At 43.3% G+C, this 14,758-nt stretch overlaps 2 protein-coding genes and 1 long non-coding RNA gene across 9 annotated transcripts; 1 reads left to right on the forward strand and 2 right to left on the reverse strand.

The window, feature by feature from the left end:
• The first annotated feature begins 480 nt into the window (after positions 1 to 480).
• Positions 481 to 4,887, forward strand: LOC120663741. Of its 2 annotated transcripts, XR_005670610.1 has the most exons (7): positions 481 to 633; positions 725 to 865; positions 1,131 to 2,064; positions 2,173 to 2,876; positions 2,978 to 3,435; positions 3,667 to 3,954; positions 4,053 to 4,887. It is a non-coding gene; the product is annotated as an uncharacterized LOC120663741 (long non-coding RNA). The 2 variants fall into 2 exon arrangements; XR_005670608.1 differs by lacking the exons at positions 481 to 633; positions 725 to 865 and having other exon boundaries at positions 873 to 2,064; positions 4,053 to 4,843.
• A 1,750-nt stretch (positions 4,888 to 6,637) lies between these two features.
• Positions 6,638 to 9,021, reverse strand: LOC120663752 (phosphopantetheine adenylyltransferase 1-like). The gene is made up of 6 exons (XM_039942652.1): positions 8,839 to 9,021; positions 8,658 to 8,729; positions 8,498 to 8,557; positions 7,704 to 7,798; positions 7,373 to 7,442; positions 6,638 to 7,284 (listed from the first exon to the last, which is right to left on the reverse strand). The coding sequence occupies exons 1-6, from the start codon at positions 8,959 to 8,961 to the stop codon at positions 7,165 to 7,167; spliced, it is 540 nt and encodes a 179-aa protein (XP_039798586.1). The 5' UTR covers positions 8,962 to 9,021; the 3' UTR covers positions 6,638 to 7,164.
• Positions 9,022 to 10,400: 1,379 nt separating this feature from the next.
• LOC120663762 lies at positions 10,401 to 13,854 on the reverse strand. Of its 6 annotated transcripts, none has more exons than XM_039942690.1 (5): positions 13,700 to 13,854; positions 13,451 to 13,557; positions 12,737 to 12,870; positions 11,666 to 12,012; positions 10,401 to 11,319 (listed from the first exon to the last, which is right to left on the reverse strand). In XM_039942690.1, the coding sequence occupies exons 4-5, from the start codon at positions 11,990 to 11,992 to the stop codon at positions 10,630 to 10,632; spliced, it is 1,017 nt and encodes a 338-aa protein (XP_039798624.1). In that variant the 5' UTR covers positions 11,993 to 12,012; positions 12,737 to 12,870; positions 13,451 to 13,557; positions 13,700 to 13,854; the 3' UTR covers positions 10,401 to 10,629. The 6 variants fall into 6 exon arrangements, with proteins under 6 accessions (XP_039798624.1, XP_039798595.1, XP_039798610.1 ...); XM_039942661.1 differs by having other exon boundaries at positions 10,401 to 11,391; XM_039942676.1 differs by having other exon boundaries at positions 10,401 to 11,391; positions 12,737 to 12,923.
• Between the last annotated feature and the right edge of the window lie 904 nt (positions 13,855 to 14,758).

Below are 14,758 nucleotides of genomic sequence, written 5' to 3' on the forward strand. Positions count from 1 at the left end.
CAGATAGCGCATTACTCTTTCAAGAGCCTTCCAATGATCATCTCCCGGGTTTGAAACAAACCGGCTCAGTTTGCTTACAGCAAACGAGATGTCAGGTCTTGTAGCGCTCGCTAAATACATTAATGAACCAATGATGTCAGGTCTTGTAGTGCTCGACAATGGTTCCATACAATTAACAAAATCCACCCATACTAATACTAAAAGATGCTGTCAATGGTTATTGATGCAGAAGACTATACATCGATATGTGAGAGAAAATTGATTTTCCTGTTCTACTTGGAGAGCATCGACCATATGATGGAGTTCTATTTATTTTTTTTACATGGAGTTCGAGACATGTCCTTTTATATACATTGAGGGTTAATAAACTGCCACGATGTATTTTCAAAGAACCGCAACATTTTTCACCCTGGTCAGTGATCACGTAGCACACTGGCACCACGTCGCTCCGGTTAGTCCGGTGTCCGCGCGCTAGTGGGGCAATAAGCAAAAGAGAGGGAAATTAAATTGCCTCAGCGGAGCGGACAGCCCGGTAATTATTCGCTGGCTGCCCCCGCGCTTCGAGCGGGAAACGGCGGCGGCGCCGGAGATGGCGGGCATTCCGGGAGCGGCCGGCGGCGGGCACGCGGAGAGGTACGTACGCGCGCGGCTGCCCGCTCTCCCCTCGTCTCCGCAAGCAGTGACTTTGACCCTCGCCGGTAATGCATTTCGTCGGGCGCCCCAGGCGAGTTGCGGGCGGCGCAAGGGCGGCGGCGCCGGGCGGTCGATCTGGGGGGAGCGGTGGCGCGGGTGTGGCGGCGGGGGTCGCGCAGGATGGAGGCTCCTCGGTGGATGGCGGCGCGCAAGGCCGTGCCTCAGTGGGGAGGTAAGAACAACCTAATTTTTGGGAGTAGAGTAGGGTTTAGGGGAATGAAATTTTGTTGGAATTTATCATCGGCGGCCTACCATTGGGTACAATGGTAGAAAGGAAGCTATATGTGAATAAATTGGGTTTAGACGCCTAATTGATCCAATAGGCTGGTATTCGCCCGTGTTCTTGCATTTGCTGGGTTATTGTTAGGGTTTTTGCTCCGTACTCATTTGTTAACGGCCGTGAATGTTGGCTTACAGTCTCTGCATTTATCTGGTAGGCATCACCGGAGTTCTGTTCCAGATGAAAGGGAGCCAAAACTAGGTCGTGTGAGTGCTTATGAGAAATCGTTGAAAAAGTATGTTGATAAGAAGTCCAATGTTGTCATCAATCCAGAAGTAGGCATGTCTTTCGACCATGGTTCTTAAGGCGTCGCCTAGGCGTCGCCTAGTCGTCCAGGCGCTCAAAAATCCAAGGCGTCCGCCGACGCCATGCCAAAAGAGAAGCAAACTGAGAGGGAGGGTGAGGGAGGAGGGAGAGGAAGAGGAGGGGAAGGATTTCGACGATCTGCGGGGGAAGGGGAACAAGAGGGAGGGGGTGGCGGCCTACCTGAGCATGGTGAGGAAGGTGGGAGAGGGAGCGCCGACGAGCTTCGGCGGCGCGAGGGCCTAGCGATGGCGCGCGGGTCCGGTAGTGGTGTCGCGCGGGGCCGGCGGCGGCGTCTGGCGGAGCAGCAAGGGCGGGCCGGCGGCGCGAAGGGAGAGGGAGAGCTGAGAGGGCAGAGGGCTGGGCAGAGGGCAACGGCGGCGCGGATGAGGAGCTCATCGAGTGGGAGAGGGTTCTGGAGGGTGGAGATGCTATTGTTGGGCTGGGCCTAACTGTTGGGCTGGGCAGCAGCCTGTACCTTGCCCTCTTCTTTGCCTTTTTTACTCTTTTTATTTCCTATTTCTTTTCATTTCCTCCCTGTGGCATATGGGTAAGGCGTCGCCTTGCTCGCCTAGGCGTCCGCCTAGGCGTCGCCTCGTCTTGCAGACGGGGTCGCTCGCCGTGCCTCGCCTTAACGCTTTAAGAACTATGCTTTCGACTCCTGTGCTGATGCATATGACTTCTGCAACCTGTATTCCTGGGAGCTGCGGTTTGGAATACGATGGAATAACAGCACTAAGAATGCAGAGGAAAGTGTTATGGTGCAAGAGATAGTCTGCAGCTGCGAGGTGAATAGATGTTCAGCTTATGTGCTCCCATTGGTCTGTATAATTCAATATATTAATTCTGGATAATTTGATGTGTCTTAATTGTGGAAGTGTGGCTGTGTGTTTTAGGGCAAACAAGAGCTGTCCAGCGCTGCATCAGTGAGAACTGATTGCAAGGCTAGGATACAGCTACACAAATCTGATGACAATGGATGGTACATCCTGGAACTCCGAGGTCATCACAATCATCCCCTCTTTGGGGCATGCAGTGAAAGCTTGATTTGGTCTTCTCACAAATATCTCGAGCCCTACACTAAGGATATGGTACGCCATCTTAGGGATAGCAATGTTGACCTTAGGAAAATGCACTATGTCATTTGCAGCTTTTTCCGGGGCCATGAAGAAAGTCCTGTTCAATAAGCGGGCTTTGCAGTCGTTATGTGACTCTATAGCCAAGGAACTCACAGAAGATTATATATGCAAGGCTATTGAGTTGTTTGATGACTTTGGTTCGTTGAGGAGGGATGATCCAAGCTTCCAATTTCGTGTTGAGTTTGATTATACTACGAGCCAGTTTAAGACAGTGTTATGGACGAATGGGCGTAGCAGGATGCAATATGCACAGTTCGGTGATGCTATAACATTTGATACAACATATAGAAGTAAGCTGTATGACATGCCTTTTGGCTTGTTTGTTGGTGTTAATAATCATTACCAAAGTGTCATACTAGGAGGAGTGCTGATGCGACATGAGACAGTTGAAAGTTTCAAATGGGTGTTCCATGAGTTTGTTACTTTAATGGGGGGTAAAGCTCCAAGTACTATTCTCACAGGTACATTTTTTTTTTCCAAACTTGATCATGCTTTCAGTTCCGGTTTGCTGCTTTCACAGGTTTTCAGCTGACATCTACTCCTTTTATTATGCTAACCGTAGGCCAATGTAATGTGATGGAGGTTGCAATCCAGGAGGTGCTACCAGATACGACTCACAGATGGTGTAAGGTGCATGTGCTGAGCAAGGAGAATGAATTCCTTGGGCCGATTTGCTCAAAGAAGAGTGGATTTAAGGATGACTTCCAAAAGATCACTGATAGCATGTTGACAGTTAGAGAGTTCGAGTCTGCTTGGAAGCATCTTCTAGATAAGTACAACTTGCATGGCAATGCATTCCTTTCTCAGATTTATGATTCTCGACATAAATGGGCGAAGCCATACTTCAAAGGGAAGTTCTGTGCCAAACAGACTAGTATGCAAAGAAATGAGTGTGCGGACTACATGTTTAAGGGTTATGTGCCACAGAATAGATCTATCAACATGTTTGTATGACACTACAACAAGCTCCAATCTTATCTTGATTCAAAGGAAAGCTTCGAGGAGAGTAGGAGTGCGAAGGTAATATGTCCAACATGTACATAGGGGTGGTAAAGGGCCCTAAATTTTGACCTAGAAAATTCGGGCTCTAATCTTATACAAATTTGAGCTTAAAAATTTAAGGGTCATATTGGACTGTGAAGAGGCCACTAGGGTCCTGGCCCATTACCACCCCTACATGTACATGTTGGCTCCCTTTTTTTTTTCCTCCCTTGGTGAGTCCCACTCTGATTTGAATTTCGTTTCCTGCAGAGGCCCAGAGTTATGAGCAAGGGAGTTCCAGTTGAAGAGCATGCTGCAAAGATCTATACAAGGGCTATGTTTGAAAATTTTGACGAAATAATTTTCCAGTCTGGTTCTTATGTGGTGGATGAAAAGGAGAGAGGGAAGACATATTTAGCAAGGCACATCAGGAGTGACTGCCGGGAGAGTTGGTCACAGGTGGAGTTTGAAGTTACCATTAGGGCTGAAGATGGTGCGGTTGTTTGTGAGTGTGGATTGGGGGAGCACTTGGGGATGCCTTGCTGCCATGCTGTGAAGGTAAGATTTACACTGCCTGAGATTGTGAAATGAGATGCTTTCTTATGCAATGGTACCTGGTTTCAGATGCAACCACAATGACATTCATGTTGATACAGGTGATGATACACTTGGGAATGCTAGAGATTCCAGCTGGAAATATTGTGGAGCGTTGGACGATGCATGCAAGGGATAATTTGCCAGCTCACATGATTGAGCTTGAGAATGATAAGGCAGCAGAGAGCTCACTGTGGTATATACAGTCAGAGTTCTTCTTCCATGCCTTGGAGTTTATGAAGTCTTGTCGGGCTTTTGAAGTAGTAGGGTTGGCAGATCTGGTTCAACTTAAGCAGGAACTTCTGGAGCTGAATCAAGTTAAGGATGTTTCTGTGTTGTCCGAACAGTGCAGCCATCCTGCCGCCCAAGGTTCTAATGTGCAAGGCATGTCTGCTGCAGCTATAGATGATGCTATCTCGGCAGCTAAGAAACAGAAATATGAAGCAGAGGCACCTGATCTTAAATGCAAGATGGTGCAGCGTACCTAGGCAAAAGGGCCCCAATAGATGTCAAATCTTTGTGGGGTTTGTACATAGGGAAGGTAGTAACTTGCAACTTGTCGAGGAACAATGTGAGTGGTGGGTGTTTGGTTGGTGCCTTGGTGGCTGGTAGTGTTACATTTTGCACTGGGATTGCATCTTGGCAAATAGTTATGTAAGATAACTGAATTCCGGTGGTTGTGGGCTCGTGTGGCAGCTCGGTAGGAACTAGGAACTTAGTGAGACGATGGACCTTTTCTTTTGCTCATGTCTTGTAAAATGTCAGCAACGCCGAATCCTGGCAGTGCTAAGCTGCATGGCATGCTAAACCATGTTATCGTTGTCATGCTTCGGTCTGTGTAAGCTGCCATCCACTTCTGATGTGCGCATTCGGTACTGTGGACATACGATTTGTGGACGCTGCTGTCATGAATTCTGTGCGCATTTGGTACTGTCTTATTCTGATAGCCACATGGTGTGGGGTGTGCTCCTCTTAAGAGATTGTGCTCCAGTTGTGTTGGGCCATTCACTTCTCAGGAACTGAACTGTATCCCAAGAAATATCAGACAGCTCAGGGATCCCACGACATCTTGTTGACGAATGCACCTTAGCCTTCGTTTACAGCGGCAACCCTTTGGGCACAATCTGATCTTTGATCCACATGTAGATAGGTACCATCACGTAGTAGCCTAGTAGGTAAATGAAGCACCTGAACTATTCATGATCTGATGCTCCCTGGATGCCTGAAACAGAGTTTGGTCTGCTAGGGACTGGAAGAGATGAGAAAGTGATTTAACCCCCTACCGATCCTCTTGGGGAGTGAATTAACTGAACGGGCCTTAGTGCGCATCTCGACTATTTCTCAAACTTAGGAAAGGAAAAATTAACACAAGGAATTGAATAAGTTTTATTTGTTTCATGTATCTATTGCTGTTGGATTGTAGTTCCTTTTATAAGAATGGACTAAGTTACCATAATGCCAAATATAAATGTCAGCACAAATGTGGCATTATTTCAGCGGCAGGTCTGACAGACATGAAGAATCACGTCCTTTTGAATTGTTTTTTTTACCTTACCCAAAGAAGTACCACCATATGCGTTGCTAGGGATTCACACTAGACAATACTGACCAATTTATTAATGAGAATAGGAAATGCTAAATGCTGCAATATGCATAAAAGGCTACAGGACACCCAACAAGCGATCAAGGGCAGCACCTCCCAGAACAGACGTAGCTCTCAAATGTGTCTATTGGGAAGGGGAGGCCTTCAGGAATGTTCAGACCCTTCAAGGTTCCTTCTATCTGGCCTATTCTCAAGCTGCTGGGGAAACTTCAGCTGGCTCCAGTGCGTCTGTCCATGCGTGTGTAGTGCACGGGGGATTTCTTGCGTGCTGCAACAAAATGCTTTGATGGTACGAAGGACTCTGGTAGCACGAATCCATCAATCCAGTCACCGGCCACATTGATGTATAGGAAATTTGCAATCCCATCCAAAGTACTACATCTTGTTCATTGGATTTTTGCTATATAAATTACCCTCCCTCCTTTTCTAAGGTTCATCTAATTTTTCAATTGTACGCAAGGTTTTTAAAGCGGTAAGGCGAGGCGAGGCGATGGGGAGCCGCTCAATCGCCTAGGCGGGCTAAGGCGAGCCTTAAGCAAGGCGATGGGAAACCGCCTTGTCGCCTAGGCGACGCCTTAAAACCCCTGATTGTACGCATTCTTGGTTCAAGTCTTACTAAACACCAACATCATCTGGATAACTAGGTTTTAAGTTCCGCCTTCCGCATTCAATGTTCACCAAGAACATACTTAACTCCACCGAGGATAATATCTCTGTTGAAAGGTCATTCTGTCTAGATTTAATACAAAGATTAGTGTACTAGGCTGAATTCGCTAACTATTTGAAATAACAGGGCTGTAGGGCGTGGTTTGACTTTTCATAATCTAGTCCACCTAACAAAATTTCTGTGCAAATTGCAATTATATGTTATCATTAAGTTTTCTGGTTTTACATTCATGGACAACCCTATAGTCTCAGAACAACCAATGGGCATACACAATAAGAGGGAAGAGGAGCAAAATTATTTTTATTATTATTTATTCTGCATGAGTTCTTCTGAAGGGGAGTACACACCACATGAGTACATGACACAAGTGGATCATATTTGAAAGCAAATATGGCTCGGGAATAATAGATTGATTATGGAGAGGCAAAGCTCGTGTACATATAAAGGCAAGGAAGTCCTAGGGTTTGGTTTATAGAAGTAATACCAATCAAGAGTTCCTTGCCTAATCCAAAACCATCTAGATCCCCAGGGGAAGGCGCACGGCCAAGGAGGCCGGCACAGCTATAACCCAGGCCAGTAGGCCGGCCCATTAACTACACACACTAACAATATTCATTTGTACTTTTGCCACTATTGGCAAAACCACCAAGGGTATTTCCTTTTTCTTTACATTCAGAAGGCAATGCTCATACAAAATCTGTAAATTAGGTTAGTAGAGAGAGTCCATGTTGCCAGGTTGATTTTGTAAAGTTAAAGAGTAATAGTGTTACAGTGTCGTGGGCATTGCTTTCTGAATGTAACCAAACTGTGAACTCCTACTAATATTTTGTTGACGGCGATCTTGGAGCAGCTCACCCTGCATTTGTGCATTCATCTGTTCAAATTCAAGTATTGCTTAAGAAGCTTAATGGCTAGCGGTCTTTGCTTCACTTTGTTCAGCTTGCTCTGCCTCGAGCTTCCTTAAAGCAGATGAACTCAGTTTCTCCCCCTCCACACCTCCAGAAAGTAGATCAACAACCTCAACCTGAATTCAGGTTATCCACATCAGTTACATAGCCCATCGGGTAGGTAGTAGATATTTAATGGAAATATAGAAGTGAGTGCAAATACACCTTCAACAGTGGCAACCCTTTCTCTTCTCTTTTTCTATTTACAGCAAGTCCACCATTTAATGTCTCCTTACTGAACATAAGCATCATTGCTAACATCAAACGAGGCACAATAAAAAGGGAAGATTAAAAGTAAACATGAACTTTTACATGATTTAGCGATCACATATTATAAAGTTCAATATATTGAGATAATTCAGATGCCTTTAGTATAGTTTTGAAGTAGTAGGTAGAGTAGTACAATCTACCTTTTGGTATGGTCACATGCACGAAGAACAAATGGAATTGTAATGGACAGCTAAATGCATGAAAATGATGATGCTATTGTTGATACCTGACAATGATGGCATCCAACTTATCGTCAGTAATGGAAGGGCCATAAGGATCCTCAATAGGCTCCACTTGTACTGTCAGTTCTGGTTTTATAGACTGCATATAGTCATGAGCTATAGTCAAACATCAAACATTAGACAGAAAAAGATATATGGGCATATTTGCTTTTCCAACTTCCTCCTGATGCTCAATGCAGGAAAGCCATGTAAGAACATGCATAATTAGAGATATGAAACTGATAACCCCTACACATTCAAAAGCATGGGTCTCCAAAACTTAAGGAAGTGTCTCCAAAACTTAAGGAAGTGCTAATTTCCATTCCAGACATTCCTTCCAAAGTAAACCATGCTAAATCACCTTCTTCCTTTTTTAAGAAAAAACAGACAATTAAGAACAAATATTCAGTTCTCAACACAGGATTCGCTACAGCCAAACATTCATATGGAAACTCATTGTTAAAGTGGAAGTATCTGGCCACATAACACAAAGTAATGAGCATGCACAGACACTAATTCTAATGTCTCTGAACAACGGATGAGCTACTGAATGAAAACAACTAAACTTGATGCTTATGCACCTTATTCCTGTGCATATTCCTCTGTACATGCACCATTCCATGAACCAATGCAAAACCACAGCTTTGATGAACATAACACCATATGAATGGAAAATATCAACAAACTAAGCCAATATCTGAGGCCAATTTATCCTGGGCTCACACCATCAAATCCTTCTACTTCCTCACCAACAGAAATCACATAAAACAGGGAGACGGAGTAACTGGGAAAGCACAACCTTGATGTAATCCTCCACGGCCTTGATCCGCTTCTCGACGGGCTCAATCAGCTCGGCATACTACAAGCACAACATCAAGAACACAACTACGGTCCACGAGTAATCAGAGGCCCTATAATTGATTAGAAAAAAGGGGGGGTGGTGAAAGCGAGATTCTTGCCTCCTTTTTTGTGAGCATAGGGCCCGTGCAGACGCCCACCACGATTCGGTCCCTCGCCAAATCCGCCGACGCCTGTCGCCCACCAATCCCCAGACCCCAGAGAGACAAGATTCAAGGGTAATTCGTCGTAATTTTGAGGACGGCCAAAAACCTGCTGTACTCTGTTTTTCTTTCGCAGAACCTTGAGAAGGCAACGGTGGCCGTCGTGGAGGCGGTCGAAGGTGCCGCCGAGGACCACAGAGCCGTACGGCGGGGTCGCCGCCTCCTCCGAAGTCTGCGCCACCGGCGCGCCGCCGGCATCCATTCTTCTTCGTTCTCAGTGGGTTTCTTTTTTTCCCCTTAATTGAAGAAGAGAGTGTACGGCTTCTCCATCATCTACTCGTGGATGAAGGGCCCAGATTGACTGACGTGGCGCTTCGATGGACCCTGATTCTTCTCTTTGATGACCTCAGGCTTGGTGACTTTCGTTGTGTTCTGCTGTCAATCAGCAAACGGTACTTTATTTCTCACACCAAATCAGCACTAGCCACCAACCAACCAGCAGTATTTTTCTTTCACAGCAAATCAGTACCAGCCATCAGCCAGCCGAACAGAGTGTTTGTCTTTCTGTAAATTATAATTCTGAACTTCTACTTTTGGAAAGTTAGCTTGAATTTCTAGTTCGATTTGCTAAAGTTTTAGTTTAACAAATTTTTCTTCACTCTGTGAACACCAGGATAAGGCAGAATAGGTTGCGGCGAAATGTGGAGATACATACAAACTTTCAAAATAAACTCGAGAATATTTTTTGGCGAGCCATAATGTTTGCTGACAACTTAGAAAATAACACCGAGTTCGATGAAAAAAAAAATCTTTACATACTTTCTCAACGAATATGGAAAAAAAAGTCCCCACAGGGGCATATGTACAAAATCTGAACTTCAAGAGGACATGGACACATTTAGTCCAAGATGATGCACTCAATCTTATCATGATCCATTCATGAAAGGTGACAGTGACATGGACCACCGCTTGTTAGCACCTATAAATCCAGACATGCCTTTCGTGTGATGTGAGAGCTTCAGTGCACGTTCTCTTGCATCAATCCTTTTCTCATTAAGTGGTATTCAGCCCCTGGAAAGAAATCTGTGTTCAATCACAGCATAGGAGGTTAAAAAAAATCAGCAGCTTCAATACAAAACTAGTAAAATAGTCGTCCAAGAACTTTACACCTTAGTATTAAAAAAACACTTTATACTCTTATATAAGAAAAAAAGAATCAATTTCTGGTTGGTTCTTCTGAATCAGGTATTAACCTGGCAAGATTACCCTTAGGATATTGTGACGATCCTAGGGACCGACACAGGATAACTAGAGGGGTTGCCGGCGTACACACACGGCGAGCAGCACGGCGGCGCCGTCTCAAGCAGGAACGAAGGAGGAAGAAGGGCTCGGCAGTGCCGGCTGTAGATAATTGTTCATCGATGATTCCATTCAGATAGTACTACAGATACATATAGTTGGTACATGGGCTCAGCCCAGTAAGGTGAAAGGCACGCAGGCCCAGTACTAAACCCGATCAGCTATTCCTATGGTGACCCAAGACCCAGGTCATGACAGATATATCTGAAGCAGGGACCTATCAATGATGAATCATTAGTTCATTACAGCCACCAATGTACATTGATACCAAAGAAAAGATGGAATGGGTGAAATCAGTAACCGCAACTAATATTTCAACTTCCTCAATAAAAAAAAAGAAACTAGTATTTCAACCTTGACTAGCATATATAGGTAAATAAAATTTGATGATAGCTCTCCATTACCCTGAAAGCACTAATTCCATTTACTCCTGACAACTATAGGTAAGTTTCTCTTCAGTCTTCTTATATACACTGCCATAAAAGTAGAAGAAAAGCTACAAAGCTGTGGAGAACTCTACAAGTTGGGGGCAGCCCAGAGATACACAAAAAGTATTTTAGTTTTTAAATTTTCAGAGAGACAAGAGATGCTTCAACTGAAGCAAGTGCTCCTCATTTGAGATGTTCAGCGAGAGGCGCAGGTTTGTCAGTAGTGACTCTTGCTCCCATGTCAGCGGCCCCGCGGCATGGAAAGCTTTTACTGTTGATTGATATGCATGTAGCTCCAGCTCGTGTACATTCATATGTAAACTGTAGCTACAAACATTGTTATTCTCCTGTGCAGATATAGATGGACATGCAGACATGGCATCATCAGGGAAGCAGCTGCTGATTCTGACTGATTGTTCCTCATCATTGGTACAGTATTCCAAATAATTAACGCTGCAACTAGCCACTGAGCACTCGTTCGCTTCTCTGATGTGCAAGGGTATTCCAGAGGAAGGAAGAACTTTGCAATCTGGTTTTCTCTTTGCATTGTTGTTCTTGGCGAGATCATAGCATCTGCCACTTAAAGGCCTGTAAAAGCTATTGCCATCGATGTCATTCCTATCAGACATATTCAGAGGCAACACATTCTTGGTTAGCTGACGAACTTCATATGCAGCTACTTTCTGTTTCTTGCCTGTTCTTGTAACTGAATCGTTAGGTGGCATCCTAGTTTCTTCTAGTTTTCTCTTCACAACTCTAGCACTAGTTGAAGCACAAACATTGGTCGCTTTCCTCCTAGTATTGTTACCATCCTCTTCATAGGCCTGAATATCCTGTTCCATCACAAATTTTGAGTGGTGAGAGGAGTGACCAGCAAGTCGGACCGGTTTACTCAGCTCAGAAACCTGAAAAAGGGAATGATGTTTTTGAATTAATTTCTCAAAGGAAAAACTGAAATTACACTGGTAATGAAAAGATAGTACAGTCAAAAGGAATGTGTTTTATCCTCATGTGGCCATAATAACTTCACCACTTTTCACTTCTAGATAAAAGTAATATAGTGGTCTGAAGCTCAAACACATGCAATGGCACTGTTTTCATTTAGATAATAACCAGAGTCAGAAACAAATATACTCTGTAGATATTAACTAGAAATGTAAATTCTGAACAACATCTCACCCTGTCTTCTACAGTCAACTGCTTGCTATGATAAGCATGTGGAATCCTCAAGCATGATATGTGGAATTCCCTCGGTTGGATGAAGCCCACTACCCTGATGGCAAAATAGTCATTCCTTAGCACCTCTGTAATCTTCCCAAGCCTCCATGAATCTTGATCCAACACCTCGGTTACATCACCAAGAAGCCATCTGCTTCTGAGCTGAATTGGTTGATGAGGCTCAATATCTTCTTCCTTCATGTTCTTGGCTGCAGACTTCACTTGAGCAACCAAATCTGGATGACCATCCTTATAAAATGACAGTCTTCTACTTTTTAGCTTCATCATATCCCACTATTAACTTGAGCCTGATATGCATAAGAAAATAAAAGGCAGACCATCAATAAAAGTCAAAAGAAGCTCTAGCACACAGGGAAGAATATGAAAAGTAAGAAAACAAAGACCTGAAGGCAGAAACCTATAATTTGGACGAGCAAATAAATGAAGGCAGAGTTGATTATGTCCAATCCAAGACTCCAACATGAGCCATGAAATGATTGGTAAACATGATTCAAGAGCACTCACAGTAACATTAGAAGCAAGATTTTTTCCCCATTTCTGAGAGGCATTCTTAAAACTACTTAGCTTACTATCAAAGATAATTGAGAACAAAAAGAAACATCTGAACGTGAAGCTTTATGTACACCCCAAGTATTTGAAGGTAAAATACAAGCTTGAGTAGTGACTTGCATCATCTAAGCTCCACAAGCCCAGGCACAATATTCACCCCTAAGACATTAGCGTTTTCTGCTTGTGAACAGGAATCAAACAATCATTTTTTTTCCACCCCAGGCCTATGCCCCATTACTTGAAAGCAACGAAATTACAGAGTTTTGGAAGTTGTTTAAGATCCACCAGACGTGAGTATGGAATCAAACAATCATGTAGGGAAAAAAACAGCTAAAATCAATAAGCCTAAAAGATAGGTGAATAAACTAAAATTTCTTTGTAAGATTCAATTCCCTGCATGTTATTAGATGTGAACCAATGTTACATAAACAAGATAACTAAAATCAATTAAGGAGAAATTGCCTTTTGCTCCGGTTTCAGGCTATGAGGTTGAACTAGGAGCAACGCTCCAGATGGGCAGGTCCCAGAAACAGAACAATCCCTACAGGCTACAGGTTGGAAACTTTTGTCCTCGGAAAAGTCAAACCACTTGTAACCTGTTAGATGAAACAGATGTCACTTCATTTCATCTACAAGCACTTCTTAATTCCTGAACATTCACAAAAGAAAAACAGTACAGGGGCTCAAAATGGAATCATGGATGCAAGAAACCAAGAACTAAACCTAGATCTAATTCTGTACCACACTGGAAAGGGAAAAACCGGAACTCAGATGAAAGAAGAAATAAACAGAGATAGCAACGAGTTGTCTTGTTCGAATCTTTGATCCAAAAATGAGTAGCAATTGATCTGAAGACTTGATTTAATCCTAATCCAACCAAACTGTATCGTGTAAAGAAATGCAAACTAACTGCGAACTGTCGTGACCACAAGCAAACAAAACATTGGGCCTTGCAGATCTGCGAGCACCCACTCTAAAAAAATCAGCTCAATAACTCTGTTTTACATCGATTTGGAGAAACCAAATCTCATATATCTGACTAGAAAGAAGACAGACAAACAGACATACAACAGCACCAGTTCAAATTGGATTTGGGACGCAGAAAACTTATAGAGATGAGTTTTAATGTAAACTTTGGAGTCAAAGAATCCAAGTAATCTGCTACAGCAATCTCACCTGAAGCAAACCAACCAAACCAACTCGCCTTGTTCACCCAGGAACACGAAAAATTAAAACGAGTTACTTCTGATGGACGCCCAATTTTGGCTGTTCCTCCAACCAATCTGGAATGGATTACGAGGTCAGAATCCGAAAACGGCAGCCAAGAAACAGAGAACTATTGCCCCCACCACTAAACTCCTAAAATAGAAATCAAAATCTGATGAGAAGAAATTTCAGAAATTTGGAGCATCAAAGGCAACCGACCTCAGGGGGGGAGGGAATGATTAATCCGGCGGCTAGGAAGCAACCGAGGCGCGCCTAATTCCGGGGCCAACCGTATGACGAAACGGTGTGCTGGCTTGCTCTGTAGATTGGCTGTTTCTTCCAGTTCTTGCTTTCCTGTTCCTTGCGTTTTAGTCCTGGGAGTTTTGATTTTTTATTTAATTTATTTAAACCTCGCATATTCTTGTAGTGAAAACATAAACCTTGGTTGATATCATGTAATGCTCTCACACTTCGAATTATTATGTTAAATTGCATTCTTTGATTTTTTTCACATTTAGTATTGTAGACAGATGTAATTAAATAATGAATTCAATGCAAAAAGTAGTCAGATCTATATATAGGTTTTTTGGTAGTAGAATTATGATGAGTAGCTACATTCCAATGGTTACAGAGGTGGCAAAGTGCCACTGGACAATAGAGGTGACAAATGCATAGTCATTATCCTTGATGTCGAAATTGCTGGAAAAATAATAATATTTACGGTTACTCAAGCATGGTGAGAAGGGTGTATTCAATAATCTCTCTCCCATTTATTACTCTAGCCTCTTAATTTTATTATCTTCCAGTGAACACATTATAATTATTTTTCACTAATTTAGACGGGAGCGTTTAACATTTTTGTTGCAACCCACCCATGGCCTAGCCCAAAAAGCAAGCCCACTACTCTTGTTAGTTGGGCTTCGGGTCAGCCAAGAAAGATTAGACCCATCTTGGGCCCAGTCCAAACATTGAATTTAATTGCTTTCCAATATATAAACCCAGTCCAAAAGCCTGACCTCAAGGAAACATCACGTGCGCTATATCTGTCCATGGTCAGGCGCATGGAATGATGGAACCAATTTGTAAAGCCCGTTTTAATGAGAAGTGTCATCACAGTTGTCAAAAGTGCCACGTTAGTTTAATACTGGAATGACATAGTCACTCTCGGTACACAGTGTCATGGCACAGTTTTATAGACACCTTACATCATTAAAATAGTGTAATGATTGTGTGATTAAATATGCTAGAACTCAACAAAAACCAGTCTCAGTGGGAGTG

The sequence above is a fragment of the Panicum virgatum genome, chromosome 2K (genome assembly GCF_016808335.1).
Source record: "Panicum virgatum strain AP13 chromosome 2K, P.virgatum_v5, whole genome shotgun sequence".
Taxonomy (NCBI): domain Eukaryota; kingdom Viridiplantae; phylum Streptophyta; class Magnoliopsida; order Poales; family Poaceae; genus Panicum; species Panicum virgatum.